Source organism: Chanodichthys erythropterus, chromosome 1 (genome assembly GCF_024489055.1).
Source record: "Chanodichthys erythropterus isolate Z2021 chromosome 1, ASM2448905v1, whole genome shotgun sequence".
In the NCBI taxonomy this organism is placed as follows: domain Eukaryota; kingdom Metazoa; phylum Chordata; class Actinopteri; order Cypriniformes; family Xenocyprididae; genus Chanodichthys; species Chanodichthys erythropterus.
The window spans coordinates 2,182,667-2,198,963 of record NC_090221.1 but is presented as its reverse complement, the minus strand read 5'-3'; the positions used below and the strand labels follow the sequence as shown (position 1 = coordinate 2,198,963).

Sequence of the window (16,297 nt, the reverse complement as noted above, 5' to 3'; positions counted from 1 at the left end):
GTTTCTGTATTCCTGCTGCACAGTACACCAGACTGATCTCTGCATTGAAGTTGTTTATAATTTTAAATTTCATTATCGAACAGTATTTCTCATTGTAGCTGTTTCCTTTGCACAGATATTTATTTTAAAGCAGAAATTTATTTTAAAGAGTCTGTTCTACACATTTGACTTTATTTATATCCAGGATTTTTCAGAATAACAAAATGTTCAATAAGCAAACAATGTTTGTAGGATGAAGACGTCGATTAACTGCAGAAACAACTTTCCAAGCCTTTCATAAAGTGACTCAAAATATTTAATCTTTCATGAATTGGCTGAAGAAGGTATTATTTTGACATGCCATTTTCCCTCAATGTTTTGTTTAACAAAGGTTGATAGAGCGCGCTCAGGTGGTATTGAAAAGAATTAAAAAGCTCTGCTCGCTCACACCGGGCGCGTTCATGCGTTCGGTCTGCGCGTGCACATACGTCGATGTCCGTTGTGCGCCCGCGTTTTAATCGTCTCAAACCACGAAAGTCGTGTTTTTTACGTTATGTCAAGTAAATTTCTATTCCATTCTATTTCGGTTTCACTCACATTATCAAGTTACTGATGAATACCGATTTATGAGTTATTAGTGGGGCTTTTTGAAGTCCTCTTGTGAAACTCTTAAAGGGATAGTTCACCCAAAAATTAATTTTTTGTCATTAATTTCTCACCCTCATGTCGTTACACACCCATAAGACCTTTGTTCATATTCGAAACACAAATGAAAATCTTTTTGATGAAGGCTTTCTGTTTCTTCATTTACAGTGTACGCAACTACTACTTTCAATCTTCAGAGCGCGTTGAATATTAATATTTTGTAAATAAAGTGGTATATTGTTTTGTTTTTTATGGCACAAACAAAGTGTTTTATAAAATTACATATATTAGTCTACTTTTATGATGTCTTTACCGCCTTTCTGGGGCTTGAAAGTGGTAGTTGCGTAGCTGTAAATGGAGGGCCAGAAAGCTCTGAGATTTCATCAAAACTATCTTAATTTGCGTTTCAAAGACGAATGAAAGTCTTATGGGTGTGGAACGACATGAGGGTGAGTTGATTAATTACATAATTTTCATTTTTGCGTGAACTAAACCTATAAATATACATCTACCAATTGCCTTGTCAGCTGATAAATGGACTTTTTTTTTAATATACATGGGTCAATGACGTGACAACAGCGGCCTTAATAATAATAAAAACAAAGATATGACATCCAAAGTATGTAAGGTAGTACAAGGGCAATTCCAGCGTTATGGACGTGACATTTGGAGTCAAAACTTGAAATATAAACGCTCAAAGAATGCATTTAATAGTAACATATTGAACCGTCTATTTATATATTCATAATCCCTTACTAAAGGAGTCCAGACATTAGAAAAATGTCAGTCTATTCAACTGTTTTATATTTTAGATGAGGGGAAATATACAGCGTTACGGACGTGACAAAAAAAGTCACTAAGATTTGGGTGACAACATATTTTTTAAGAATTCTGTGAATTACATTGCGCAAACCAAAAGTAATACTGCCCACTGAATGAAGAAGGGTTGGCTCTCCACAGAGCATAAAATAATAATTTTATTTCATTTTTCATGTTCGCATTAATGAGGAAAAAACAACGTTACGGATGTGACAGTTTTCCGTTACGGATGTGACCGGTCTGAAAGCGGCACAGAAGACTGGTTTAAAACTGCTTTAAAACTTTCACAGAGACCTCAAGCAAGCATTTAAACCACCAAATACTGAAATCTGGGATACCAGTATGGTAAGACTCCACAATTTATCAACTTTTTACTAAACTTTATACAAATGTAACGTTATACTCTGTAGTGCAAAAGGTTATGGATTAGACCTATTTCTCGTGTTGACAAGCATGTGCGTTGTTCAAGAATCAATTTAGAGACCATGATTTTCCTTCTTACAGAACTGCTTGCTAAAATACATTGACAAATATTAATGTTTATCATAAAGCAGTTTAAAATCGCATGTTTTCCCCACAGTCAGGTGAACCGATTGACACTATTGCCAATCGCAATCATGTCAGTTTTATGTTTTGTGTATGAATGACCACACGGTTTTTTTCGTCTAGTTTTCAGAGTTTAAAGCGGAGTCTTGAGTCAAAATGATCAAACTTTATTTCAAGTCAAAATTATTGCAATCTTATTATTTTCATTTTGTCAGCTTGATCGCGCAGATTGTGATCAATATAGGCTAGGCTATTCATTTTTAACCAACCGGTAACGCGACATCCCAATTCCCGAGGTAAGTGTCCTATGAGACACAATGCTCTTCTATAAGTTGTACTGTTTCATATAGGCCTACCTTTTGATGTTCATATTTCGTTCTCTGGCAAGAGGAAGAGAAGATCGGTTCATGTGCACCTGATCCGCCGCTTACAGGCGCTGCAGTAGCTAATCTGTCACGCGCCGTAGGCTATTAAAGAGCGACATCTATTGTTTAAATTTTGTTATAAAATCGACTGAATTTGAAAGTTAAACCTTTTTCATATTAAAACTAACAAAGCACAAAGAGTATTGCGATTATTGGATATGTTCTGATATGGTAAGCCTGAAACAGATGATAGCAATATAAAGAAGCAAACTCATAGGATTTAATATGAAGCGTCCGTAACGGTCACGTCCGTAACGCTTATTATGGTTGTTCAGAGCAACGTAGTGAAATGAATTGTTGATCCTAATAAGCATAAACATAATTTAGCTTTGCATATAAAGTTTCGAGTTATTTGCATTTATAATTGTTATATGAAATAAACTTAATCTTTAAAACGTTACGGACGTGACAGAGCACTGAAGCGTCCTGACCTCTTTATTCTAGCTCTTATAAATTCATCAGGCAGTGCTGTTATGACTAAATGAGTGTATTTATTTATCAGGCATGTATCCATCTTTCTACACAATGCTTACTGCTAAAATAAAGTTTAAAAAAATGGGGTCTTTGATCCCTTTTTTGAAAGCATGAAATATGGTTGGTTGAAAATTTAATTTAAGCATTGTTGCTTACCACATATATTGTGGATAAACAAGGCAATTTTCTTAAAATTTCTGTTAGAGCACATTAATACAGTATATTACAGACCTAAATGGACAATTTAAAAAGGGTTTTGTTCTTTTGGTTAAAACTTTTTTTTTTCATGGTAAAGATGACCTTTGCGTGGAATTGCCCACAACTAGATCTCTTTTATTGAATCCAAAAGGTTTTAATTATATTTTGCTATATAAAGATTGCTATTTTAAAGATTTTGAAGTGTCAAAAGGTCATTCGGTTTAACCGTACAATACAGCCATTTCATTTGTGATTAAAATATCTTAAAATGTAATAAATGTATATATTTTTTATTCTGGCATGATTTTATATCAGCATATATCAACATAGTGCAAAATGTTGTTAAAATTATGTGTAGAAGTCGTTGCTTTGTTATGAGAAAGAATGTCTGGAAAAATGAATTTCATTGATGTCATTCGGAGTAACTGATATAAAGGGACCATTTTGGATCAAGTCATGTGATCAATATCATGTGACATCATTCAGACACCTACAAAGGACCACATGGCCATGAAGCAAAGTAACTAACTCTCTCTTAACTATTTGATAAATTCATGTTTTCACTTGATCATACGCATGTCCCGAAACATCAGGTCATTCGGTGCAACCGCTATAAAACATGGAAAATTATGTATTATTTTAAAAACTTGTACCAAATATAAAATGTTTGATTGTCCTTTTGCTAGATATCAGCCTGTTAGCATTGTTTGAAAATATTGTCATTCGATGTAACCAAAAGTGTCATTTTTGGTTTTTAGTTAAACTGAATTACTTTTTGGTGACAAATTTTGTAAAAAAATGACAAAATCAGTGTTAATTGATTATAAAAACCACATAATCTCATTTGTAACACTTAATAAAACTTTTAATTAATTATATCTTTTAAAAAAACCTTATTCGTCAGTGTCTCGCATAAATATCCAGCATACATGAACTCCTTGAATATGGTTTAAAAGCATCCCAGGATGCACCCCATGAAGTTGTTTAAGAGAATGAACAGTGTCTAGACAGTTTTGTAAAATTGTGTAACAGTTTTGGTCATCAGATAATTCCCATGCTTTCATTTGCGTTCTATCATCATTTTTGATTACTAAGTGTGGAAAATGTTGCAGACTCTAGTATTTGGAAGTACATGGATTACAGCATGCTCATGTTTTTGGCAGCACAACATCTTGTTTGCTCTGCCAGGAATCCTGAATCTGTGTCAGCTTCACTTTTTCTCTTTTTTTTTCTGTTATTGTCCTGTGGCCTCATTCGCATTAATTAACCGGACTGCAGGAAGGAACATCACGTAAGGTGTGTAGATACTCGGAGCGCAGCACATGTGGCAGGAGGAAGGAAACACAAAGGGCTTGAGCGCTCTCACGTGCTGGGATTTTACACTTTGAAAGCGTAACCTCAGGTTAAACACTTCGCTGGCAGCAGCACCAGTACTGAATACTCATTACAGACACCCTCGTGTTAATTGGGGGACAAGAGCTGCCAGGTGCCTGAGCCCATAAGGCTCACTTTGGGTTGACCCATGGCTGTAAACAACCTCATTGTGTGTTGATCGGAGCTTGTGTGTTTAAAGCACGCAAGTGAGGATGAATTGCATGATGTCATCTTGTTACCGTAAATGGCTTTGGATCTGAAGATGAGTTCTGGGTAGTTGACAAATCATTGTTAGGTAAAAATATATTGGGTATGCATGTATGTTTTATTTGTACACTCTAAAAAATGCTGGGTTGTTTCAACCCAAGTTTGGGTCAAAAATGGATAAACCCAACCATTGGGTTAAATTTTTAAATGCATTTTTTTAACCCAACGGTTGGGTTTTTCCATATTTGAGCCAAATTTGGGTTGAAACAACCCAGCATTTTTTAGAGTGTATTGTTAGTTTTTTTTTTTTTTTTTTTTTTTAAGTAGGGTTAGGTTTAGAAAAAATGCAGCACAGTTTCCACAAAAATATGAAGCAGCACAACTGTTTTCAACATTGATAATATACTCTAAAAAATGCTGGGTTAAAAACAACCCAAGTTGGGTTGAAAATGGACAAACCCAGCAATAGGGTTGTTTTAACCCAGCAGTAGGGTTAAATGTTTGCCCAACCTGCTGGGTAGTTTTATTTAACTCAACTATTGTTTAAAAATGACTGTATTGCTTAATTATAATTAACCCAAAGGATGTTGGAAATGAACATTTATTAATGTTCAATGAATAATTATTAAACAATAAACATTTATTAAATTGCTTATTAATAAATGTATACTATTCAATTTATATTAATAAAATATTAAAGCTTATTAATAAACATTCACCTTTTGTCTATTATTGTTGCCTCTAATTGCATCTGGTTTTTAATTTCCCAACTATTTTGGGTTCATTTTAAGCTAGCCATATAGCAATTTTTAAATAATAGTTGGTTTAAATAAAACTACCCAGCAGGTTGGGCAAACATTTAACCCAACCGCTGGGTTTGTCCATTTTCAACCCAACTTGGGTTGTTTTTAACCCAGCATTTTTAGAGTGTAATCATAAATGTTTCTTGAGCAGCAAATTAGAATGATTTCTGAAGGATCACGTGACACTGAAGACTGAAGTAATGATGCTGAAAATTCAGCTCTATTTTTTATTTTCTAATATATTTAGTTTTTTAGCTTTAGTTACTGTGTAATGTTGCTGTTTGAGCATAAACAACATCTGCAAAGTTATGACGGTCAAAGTTCAAAGCAAAGAGAGATATTATCTTTTTAAGGACTACAACAAACTCCTTCAACAGAATCTCCACAGCAACTACATCAATTTATCCACTAACCATTCAGAAACGTCTAAAAGTTGTAACTTCTTCCTGAGTCTCTCCATCAGTGTCGACTCCGGTTTGAACAATGTAAGGCTGAACACTTTCCTCATTTTGGCTGCGTGAGATTCTCCAGCTTTGTTGTTGTTGAGCTGTTAAAGCTCCGCCCTCTTCTGGAAAGGGGGCGGGAGCAGCAGCTCATTTGCATTTAAAGGGACACACACAAAAATTGTGTGTTTTTGCTCACACCCAAATAGGGGCAAATTTGACAAGCGATAATAAATGATCTGTGGGGGATTCTGAGCTGAAACTTCAGAGACACATTCTGACTTATTACATCTTGTAAAAGGGGCATTATAATTATACTTTCAGCAATAATTGGTGTGCTGTGCTTTAGTGTGAAAGAAGTTGTTGTTTCAGTCTGTTGATCTTCTGTCCTGTTGCAGATACGCATCACAACCGTGAGGAACTCGAGCGAACGGATGTCGTCTTTCTCCTGGACATTGCATTTCATTTGTGCTATATCATTTTAAGTCTTCAACTTTTCACGGAACGTACTTTGATGACACCCAAGAACAGGAAGTGAGATTCATGGCCACCGTCCCCATCCCGCCACCCCCGATCCCTCCTCCTCCTCCACCTCCGCCCCCTCCTGCCCCGGCCAGCGGTCTGACCCGCGCAGACTCGGGCCGCAAACACCGACTGCGCAATCTCAACTGGGAGCGGATCCCCAAAGAGCGTGTGGAGGGCCGTGAGAGTGTGTGGAGCGGCTCTCTGGATGAGGACACTGACCTCTCCATCGACCTCAACTCTCTGGATGAGCTCTTTGGGCAAAAAGAGGGCGGCAAGCCAGACCGGGCCAGCGGGTTTCGGCGTAGTTTGCTGAGGTGCGGGTCTCCACAAGAGATGAGTGTGGACAAAGTAAGAGCACTTTTTTTTTCATTATCTACCACACTGAAGAAGCTTTATGCTTCATATGCAAAACTACATATTTTCAAAACAAACTTATTGGTCTCGTTGAAGCCCTGTGTCGTTATTTTGGTTGTAGTCGAGTGTTGTTGTCATGCCGTCATTTTACGCCAAACGAGGGTCAATTCAACACAAAAGATGAACATGACGGCACATGCTAGTGGATGAGTTGAATCAACTCCACAGCAACTACATCAATTTATCCACTAATCATTCAGAAACGTCTAAAAGTTGTAACTTCTTCCTGAGTCTCTCCATCAGTGTCGACTCCGGTTTGAACAATGTAAGGCTGAACACTTTCCTCATTTTGGCTGCGTGAGATTCTCCAGCTTTGTTGTTGTTGAGCTGTTAAAGCTCCGCCCTCTTCTGGAAAGCGGAGCTCATTTGCATTTAAAGGGACACACACAAAAACGGCGTGTTTTTGCTCACACCCAAAATATCTTTATCTTCACTTAACGCTCATGGCTCAAGATGCTGAAAAAACTGTGAGATGCAATTGCCAAAGACCCTCATATGCATGCTTTATAGATTTCGAAAATATGTGCAGTAATTGTCTTCATTGTTGAAAGCAATGCATTTTTTGCTACTTTTTTGATAAAGGTATATGCATGCATGATAATCAACTATCGTCTTTAACTTATTGTTGAAGGCAATGGACTTCAACTTTTTTGATGAATTTGTCTGGATTTGTGAGCTGATTTTATTTGTGTTTGCAGGTTACACTGCTTGACTCAAAACGCAGCATGAATGTTGGGATATTTCTGCGGCAATTGAAAATGTAAGTTTTGGTTTAATTTCAACCAGTCAATATATATATTGGCCAGACCAATTATAAGGGCATTATTTGGTAAAAAAAGTAAATATTGTGTTAAATTGTGTCAATGAATTGTATGACATATACAGTGGTATTATATTGGCCGCTCTGCTCTTTAGAAATTTGCATTGGCTGTTTAAAAATGAGGGAGTGAAACAGCCCCATTTGTTACAAACAGGAAATGAAGGTGTCCTAGAGGAAGTGTCTTAACACTTTAGACGGACGGTAGCTGCAGCCTGTGTTTATTTTTGAGTCATTAATTGCCCTCAGACGGAGGATAGATGTGTGAATGAAGAGAGCCCCTGGGGGCAGATGACAAGTGTTCAGATGTCGTCCAATCAGAACAGCTGGGTTTGATGGTCAGTGAAGGTGGTCAAAGGTCACACCTGCTTTGCGCCCAAATGAGCCGTGTTGAGAAACGGAACCTGATCTCTGAACCGACTTTTCAAAATATGCTCTGAGATTAAATATATCCATTTCAATTAATGTGCTTCCAAAGAAATGTGATCCATTCTAGTGACACAAGCAGCACAGACAGGAAATCATACATCATTATTCATCCCTTTCAATGCAAGAGGCATTGTTTTATGAAAAAAGGTTGGTGTTTTCATGTCGGCACTTGCTCTCTGAGTAAATATATGGGCACAGCAATTCCCATTAGAGTTTGAAAAGCTCTTCTTTGGGACTGATATCTGTCAGAACATGCAGACACATTTCCTTGTGTGAGTAACTTCACATAAGTACACACTTTTGAAGTGTAGGAGTATGAATTATGTTCCGCTGTGGCCAAAGCAGGTCTTTGTTCTGTAATACTTTTTCATTATTTAATTTTGAACACCATGAGAGCCTTCAATACTCTCTGACATTAACAATTACATGTCATAAAATGAAAAAACATGGGTCTTGCAAACCATGAGACAAGCAAAAGAACCAGATGTGGACATGTCCTTCCATTCTTCTGGCTTGAGGAACCAAGTGAAACTGGATCTACAAACAACTATGACCTCATTTAGGTCAACAAGACCAATGACTTTAGTGGATTTGTCACTTTCAGCAATGCATTTATGGGGTTATTAGGGACAATCCTAGGTAAAGTCCCGATTATCTTGATAGTTCTGCAGATTTTCCTGTGGTGCGAGGTGTGTTAAGAGTGACTGAATCTGCTCGGCAGATCGTCTGAGTCGCCCCGATCTCGAATCGGGTGTAGTGACAAATTACAACCCCCTGAAATTTGGTCCCCCACGCGATCCCATTGGTTAAAATCGCTTTTAATAGGTGATAAATGCTGTTTCAACTATGTTACAGTGACAATTTATGTCTTACAGACACCTGATTAGCCTGATAGCTTAGTTTATACATACATTTGCACTTATCCTACATGCATTCACAATCATCTTTAATGTAACTGTGTTAAATTAAGTAGGGATGCACCGATTATGAACATTTTGGTCGATACCGATAACCGATAATTCTTTATATTTGAAAGCCGATAACCGATATAATAGCCGATAAATGTGAATATATAATTTTTGAGAGCCTGATTACAAAAACAAAAGTTTCACCATTAAATCCATGTCCCACGTACACAATTATAATGTTCTCGTTATAATATTATGTAGCTTATATGACAGACTTGCGCTGCACATCTTGTATTTACAGTAATTGTATTTTCCTTTTTGAAGTGATTTCAATCATATTTCAAGCAATTCAAAATCATCATGGTGAACTGAAATAATCCATTATTTATCGGCTTTAATACATCGGCCAAATTTTCTTATCTGGCCGATAACATCAAAAATTAACATATATCGGCCGATACCGATATGGTGCCGATATATCATGCATCCCTAAAATTAAGTGTTAAATGTCCAAATATTTCAGTCATAAATAAAACAAATGAATGTTCAATTATTCATTTTATAGGCTATTATAATTATTATTTATGAATTAATAGTTAATCAAGTGTAAGAAATTACATTCAGTTGGTTTTATTATGCACCTATTTGATTTCTTACACATTATATAGTAAGCTATATGGGCATTTTTAAATTAATATAATTAGTATACTTGGGATAATCATTAAGTTACAGTTTGGGGAGACCCGATTTGACATGTTTGTTTACTCTAAAGTCACGTTTGATGAGAGAAATTTTGCGAGATTTCCATGATCACAGGTGGGACTCTGTTGTTTGTGAATTGAATCTGTTAGTGTGTGTATGATTTCTTATCGTCATGTTTGTCTCTCACATTTTGAAAATCTTTTAGTGTGGCCCAGCTTAAATGTGCTACAGATGGACAGAGAAAATGCTTGAAAGTGATGTAATTTTCACTGTCGTTTCCTCTTCCCTCAGTGCTTCTCGGGAGATAGTGGAGGATGTGAGGCGAGGAGCTGGAGAGCGTTACGGAGCTGAGAAACTGGCTGAACTCTGCAAGCTGCTGCCTGATAATGAAGAGGTATCGTGTCTCTGACACACGCCACACTTCACAGAAACACGTCTGTCCTTCCACATGTTGGAGAGAATGAGACGTGATGCTGCTTGTTACGCCACATCCAACACGTTCTGTTGGACTCCATAGAAGAGTGCTGAATATTAAAAGTCTGTTTCCTTTTGTCCAGGAGGCCAGGTTGAAAAAGTTCAGCGGTGACCGTAGTTTACTGGCAGAGCCGGATCTCTTCGTTCTCTTACTGGTGGAGTTACCCAGGTAAGAGTTCAGGACTGAATGATCCAGTATAAACACACATTCACTGAGCGCTGATTAATCCTCATCATCATCATCATCACTAGCTTTCGCATGCGTCTGGACGCCATGATCCTCCAGCAGGAGTTTGACCCCGCGGTGACCTCTCTCTGTGTGGCGGCAAGATGTCTGCGGGAGGCGGCTCGAGGTAAATATTCAGCCTCTGGATTGGTTTAGAGCCCTCTTCAGCTCGGAAAGCTTTAGCTCACCTCCTAAATCAAGCTCACATGTGAGCCACAAAGTATCAGAGATCTTGTGCTTGACTTTTCGGGAGTTTTGCTGTTATGTTTAATGGGGACATGTCATGAAAATCAGACTTTTTCCATGTTTAAGTGCTATAATCATGTCCCCAGTGCATCTACCAACCAAGAAAACGTGAAAAAGTAACTTTGCTTTGGTAAGCCTTTCTCTGAAAGCATGTGAAAAAATGAGCCGCTCAGATTTCGCTCCCCTAGTGATGTAGGAAGGGGATCTTATTATAATATTACCACCCCTTAATCTGCACGCTTCCACTCATTTTGTTTTCGCAAGTGACAACGGTGTACCAGTTCTAACTACATCAATTTATCCACTAACCATTCAGAAATGTCTAAAAGTTGTAACTTCTTCCTGAGTCTCTCCATCAGTGTCGACTCCGGTTTGAACAATGTAAGGCTGAACACTTTCCTCATTTTGGCTGCGTGAGATTCTCCAGCTTTGTTGTTGTTGAGCTGTTAAAGCTCCGCCCTCTTCTGGAAAGCGGAGCTCATTTGCATTTAAAGGGACACACACAAAAACGTAGTGTTTTTGCTCACACCCAAATAGAGGCAAATTTGACAAGCTATCATAAATGATTTTGAGCTGAAACTTCACAGACACATTCTGGAGACACCAGAGACTTACATTACATCTTGTTTAACTGTTTGATTAACTGTTGTCATGTGTTGTTTGTGCAGAGCTGCTGAGCTGCCCCGAGCTTCACTACATCCTGCGACTGGTGCTCAAAGCGGGGAACTACATGAACGCTGTGAGTCTTTGATCTGCCGCTTCATGCTGTTTTTGATAAGCAATGTCCTCGTATGAAGTCAGTCTGAGGTCTCTTGTGCTCTCAGGGTGGTTACGCTGGGAATGCTGCTGGATTCAGGATTTCCTCTCTGCTCAAACTGGCCGACACCAAAGCCAACAAACCAGGCATGAACCTCCTCCACTTTGTTGCTATGGTAAGTGTTGTGATGTCACAAGAGCCTCGCTTTCAGTATGCCTCTTCAAATGAAGAGAAACTACAAAACTACTATTTTTTTCCTTACTACAGGAGGCTGTGAAGAAGGATAAAGACTTGCTGATGTTTCCCAGCCGCTTGAGTCACGTCGGTCCAGCTTCAAGGTCAGGATGCAAACAAACCTTTTGAGAGCATTTAAGCTAGAAGAATATCAGTGGATGGATGTCATGAAGCCTGTCTGGGTCATAATTCACCCCAAAATCAAAAGAAAAAGAAATTGTTTTACATTTTACAGAAAATAATATTTGTTGTGACATCATTTCCATCAGAAAAGTCAATGCTCAGGTTGTTTTTGTGGTCAGGTTGTCAGAAGAGTCTGTGGTGGAGGATGTTTCTCGACTACAAAGCAGAGTGTCGGATCTCAGAGCCCGAGCTCAGGCCGATGCTGAAATCCAGCTGCAGACCAGAACGTTTCTAGAGGTGCGTGTCTGTCCAGATCTGATTCACAGATGTTCCTGTTCAGCGTGTAAGTCCTTAATTTCTTCCTTCAGGTTGCAGAGGTGAGGCTGAATGAAGCTCAGGATGAGCTGGAAAGCTTACAGAAGACCAGCAAGGCTCTGGTGGAGTTCTTCTGTGAAGATGACAAGACCTTCAAACTGGAGGAGGCCTTTCTGATCTTCCACGGCTTCTGCCATCGGTTCCAGAGAGCCGTGCAGGTGAGCGGCCTTGTAAATAGAAACTACCAAATGAAGTTTAAAATGACAAAGTACTTGCCTGAACCTAGAGCTGTAAAAATCTGAGTTTGAGAGTGTTGTTACAAACACACACAAAGTTTAACTTGACATTTCCTGTAAATGTGATTGATAGCAACCACTTAACTGATGTTTAATTGGTAAGACTGTTTGGTAGTATTATTGAGAATATAAATATTATCTACTAATGAACAGGAAAACTATGGAAGCTTGTTTCTGCCATTGAATTAAAAAATATATATAATAGCGATTTTTATTTATTTATTTATTTATTTATTTTTATCTCGCAATTCCGACTTTTTTTCTTGCAATTCTGATTTTTTTGTGCAATTGCAAGTTTATATCACAATTCTGACTTTTTTCTTATAATTGCGTGATATAAACTCACAATTCTTACTTTTTTTCTCGCAATTATGATTTTCTAGCGAATTTTCTCTCGCAATTTTGACTTTTTTAGAGCAATTCTATTTTTAATCGCAATTCTGACTTTTTTCTCTCTCAATTGCTAGTTTATATCACTTTTCTGACTTTTTAACTCGCAATTGAACGTTCATATCACGCAATTCTGACTTTTTTCTTAAAATTGCATGATATAAACTCGCAGTTCTGACTTTTTTCTCGCATTTCTGATTATTTTCTCGCACTTCTTTTTTTCTCGCAATTATGATTTTCTTGCGAATTTTCTCTCGCAATTCTGACTTTTTTAGAGCAATTCTATTTTTAATTGCAATTCGGATTTTTCTTTCTCATTTGCTAGTTTATCACTTTTCTGACTTTATAACTCACAAATGAACGTTTATATCATGCAATTCTGAAGTTTTTTCTTAAAATTGCGTCATATAAACTCACAATTCTTACCTTTTTCCTCGCAATTCTGATTCTTGCAAATTTTCTCTCGCAATTCTTTTTTAGAGCAATTCTTTTTTTTATCGCAATTCTGACTTTTTTCTTTCTCAATTGCTAGTTTATATCACTTTTCTGACTTCATAACTCGCAATTGAACGTTCATATCACGCAATTCTGACTTTTCTTAAAATTGCATGATATAAACTCGCAGTTCTGACTTTTTTCTCGCACTTCTTTTTTCTCGCAATTATGATTTTCTTGCGAATTTTCTCTCGCAATTCTGACTTTTTTTAGAGCAATTCTATTTTTAATCGCAATTCGGACTTTTCTTTCTCAATTGCTAGTTTATCACTTTTCTGATTTTAACTCGCAAATGAGCGTTTATATCACGCAATTCTGAAGTTTTTTCTTAAAATTGCGTCATATAAACTCACAATTCTTACCTTTTTCCTCGCAATTCTGATTATTTTCTCTCGCAATTCTTTTTTTAGAGCAATTTTTTTTATCGCAATTCTGACTTTTTTCTCTCAATTGCTAGTTTATATCACATTTCTGACTTTATAACTCGCAACTGAACGTTCATATCACGCAATTCTGACTTTTTTTTATAATTGCATGATATAAACTCGCAGTTCTGACTTTTTTCTCGCATTTCTGATTATTTCTCGCAATTCTGACTTTTCTCTCACAATTGCGAGTTTATATCTCACTATTCTGACTTTATAACTCACATTTGCGAGTTGATATCATTCAATTCTGAGGAAAAAAAGTCTGAATTGTGAGAAGTCAGTTTATACTTTTTTATTTTTTATTCTGTGGCAGAAACAAACTTCCATAGAAAACAGCAACTTTTGTAAATGCAATCATACTGCAAGATTTTTTCCAATCAGAAGAACCATAATTTCAACCATGCAGTCATTCAAATGTTAAATGTTTAAATGTTTAATCTACAGTATTTTAAAATGTATTATAAAAATAGTTACAGATAATGGCAATAAAAGGCATGTTAATAAGCAAAAATAAAGGTTAAAAGGCCAAAAAAAAAGGCATGCATTTTACTTAATAATATGTAATAATTTGTATTAATCTCTATCAAAATATACACTATATTTACTTGCATGTATTAAACATTTTTATACATAAAATCTTCCATGAACATTTTAAGTGATGACACAAAAAAAAATGGTCAGTTGAAACTGAGTTACAGAAATGAAGTTTACAATTCTGACTTGTTTCCCAACAGGAAAACACAGAGAGGGAGTTACAAGAGCAGCGGCGCGTGGCACGCGAGCGTGAGAATGTGGAAAAGCGTCGTTCCCTGGCTCTGTGCACCGGTCTGGAAGCGGAGCGCGAATCGGGCGACCTGGAGCACGCACTACAGAGGAGCTTAAGTTACACGGGGAGCCGCCGCAGCCTGCGCAGACTCTCGCAGTACTTCCTCCGCTCCAGTGAGAGAAACATGAAATCTGACAACCAACAGCAACCAAACTCAAACCTTCATCCCGAAGGATTCAGTAGAGACTCCCTACAGAAGAATGATGAGGAAACTGAACCAACACTCAAACAAGCTCAGTGTTTAAGCACAGATTCAGCGTGTGGCCTTCAACAAGATGCAATGGACTCAACAAACCCTAAGAAAAGCCATTCTAGGTTGAGTACAAGGACAGTCCCCAGTGATAACACTTTTGTTGCTTTGGGAAAAACACGTATCACGTCACATCAGCAGGGGGCAGTGAATGTCTTGCCGCTCACAGGACTATCCCCTAACAAAGTTTTGAAAGTTGAGAAACTGGTTCAAGACGCCTCTGAAAGGCTGACGCAGATAGCGACAGATGCCTTGGAGGATGCTGAGAAGAAGGATTGTGTAAATGGCAAAGAGACTCAAAGAGGAGGCACTCCACAGACAGAAGCCGAGACAGCCACTTGTCTGCTGGGAGAGACGTGGACAAATGCGTCCTCCCCTGCTGAAGCTAGTCCTCCTCTTGCCCAGGAGCCATGTAGCCCAGAAAGTGGGCATGTTTACCCACGGGTTGGAGAGACGCTGGAGTGCCACACGCTAGTGAAGGGCCTACGCTCCTACGAGAGCCTTTCGCCAACTGTGACACGACCAGCCCCAAATCACTGCTCCAAATGGAAGAAAGAGCGGGAAGCTGTGGAGCGAGATGGCGCAAGCTCACCCCATGCGAAGGATGATTGCCGTCAGGTAAAGACACCCACTAGAGGACCAACTAAAAGACTGCTGGTACCCCGAGGAGGGCCTGCCAACTGTAGCGGGACTCCAAGAGTGCACACGAAGTCGACTCCTGCCGATAGCTTGTCGCGCCCTTCCCCCGTGCGTCCCACATCCATACGCACATCGCTAATGACAAGCTTCACTGGTGTCCAGAATGAACTCAAACGCAACAGCAATGCAAGGCAGAAGGTAAGCACCCCGTCTGATACGGGGAAATTAAAGAGTAACACTGCCGAGAAGTTGAAGCAAGACGAGGACAAGCGGCGTGAGCAGTTTGTACGAGGCTCGCCACTTCGTGTGTCCAAACGGCTAGCGCCCAACTCTGAATCCCCAGCCTCCCGCACCGTACACAGTCCCACCGCTGCTACGACTGCAAAGACAATCCGCACGGCCATCATAAGTGCAGCCAAAGCCAAGACGAGCAAGACCCCCGGCACTAGAATCCCAGGCCCCAAAATTCCCAGACCTGCCGCCCAACCCATGTGGAGATAGTATCTGGTTTCTTGATACTACTAACTAAATTAAAGGATTCGTCCACTTTTAAATAAACGTTTCCTGATAATTTACTCATCCAAGATGTTCATGTCTGTCTTTCGTCAGTCAAAAAAAGAAATGAAGGTTTTTGATGAAAACATTCGAGGATTATTCTCCTCATAATGGACTTCAATGGGCACCAAATGGTTGAAGGTCAAAATTACAGTTTCAGTGCAGCTTCAAAGAGCTTTAAACGATACCAGACGAGGAATAACGGTCTTATCTAGAGAAACCATCAGTCATTTTCGAAAAAAATACAGCTGTATATACTTTATAAACACAAAATATCGTCTGGAATGTGCTTCCGCTTTCCATATTCTTCAGAAAGCTTATGTCTTACGCCTTCC

The 16,297-nt window shown here is 38.4% G+C and overlaps 1 protein-coding gene across 1 annotated transcript; it reads left to right on the top strand.

Annotated features, from left to right (window-relative positions):
- Nucleotides 1–1,294: 1,294 nt before the first annotated feature.
- On the top strand, nt 1,295–15,908 carry fhdc2 (FH2 domain containing 2). The gene is made up of 12 exons (XM_067382569.1): nt 1,295–1,788; nt 6,312–6,786; nt 7,551–7,612; nt 10,000–10,102; nt 10,266–10,351; nt 10,435–10,535; nt 11,323–11,393; nt 11,479–11,586; nt 11,679–11,749; nt 11,948–12,065; nt 12,137–12,301; nt 14,427–15,908. Exons 2-12 carry the CDS (start codon nt 6,457–6,459, stop codon nt 15,906–15,908), a joined length of 2,697 nt encoding a protein of 898 aa, XP_067238670.1. The 5' UTR covers nt 1,295–1,788; nt 6,312–6,456.
- Nucleotides 15,909–16,297: the final 389 nt, after the last annotated feature.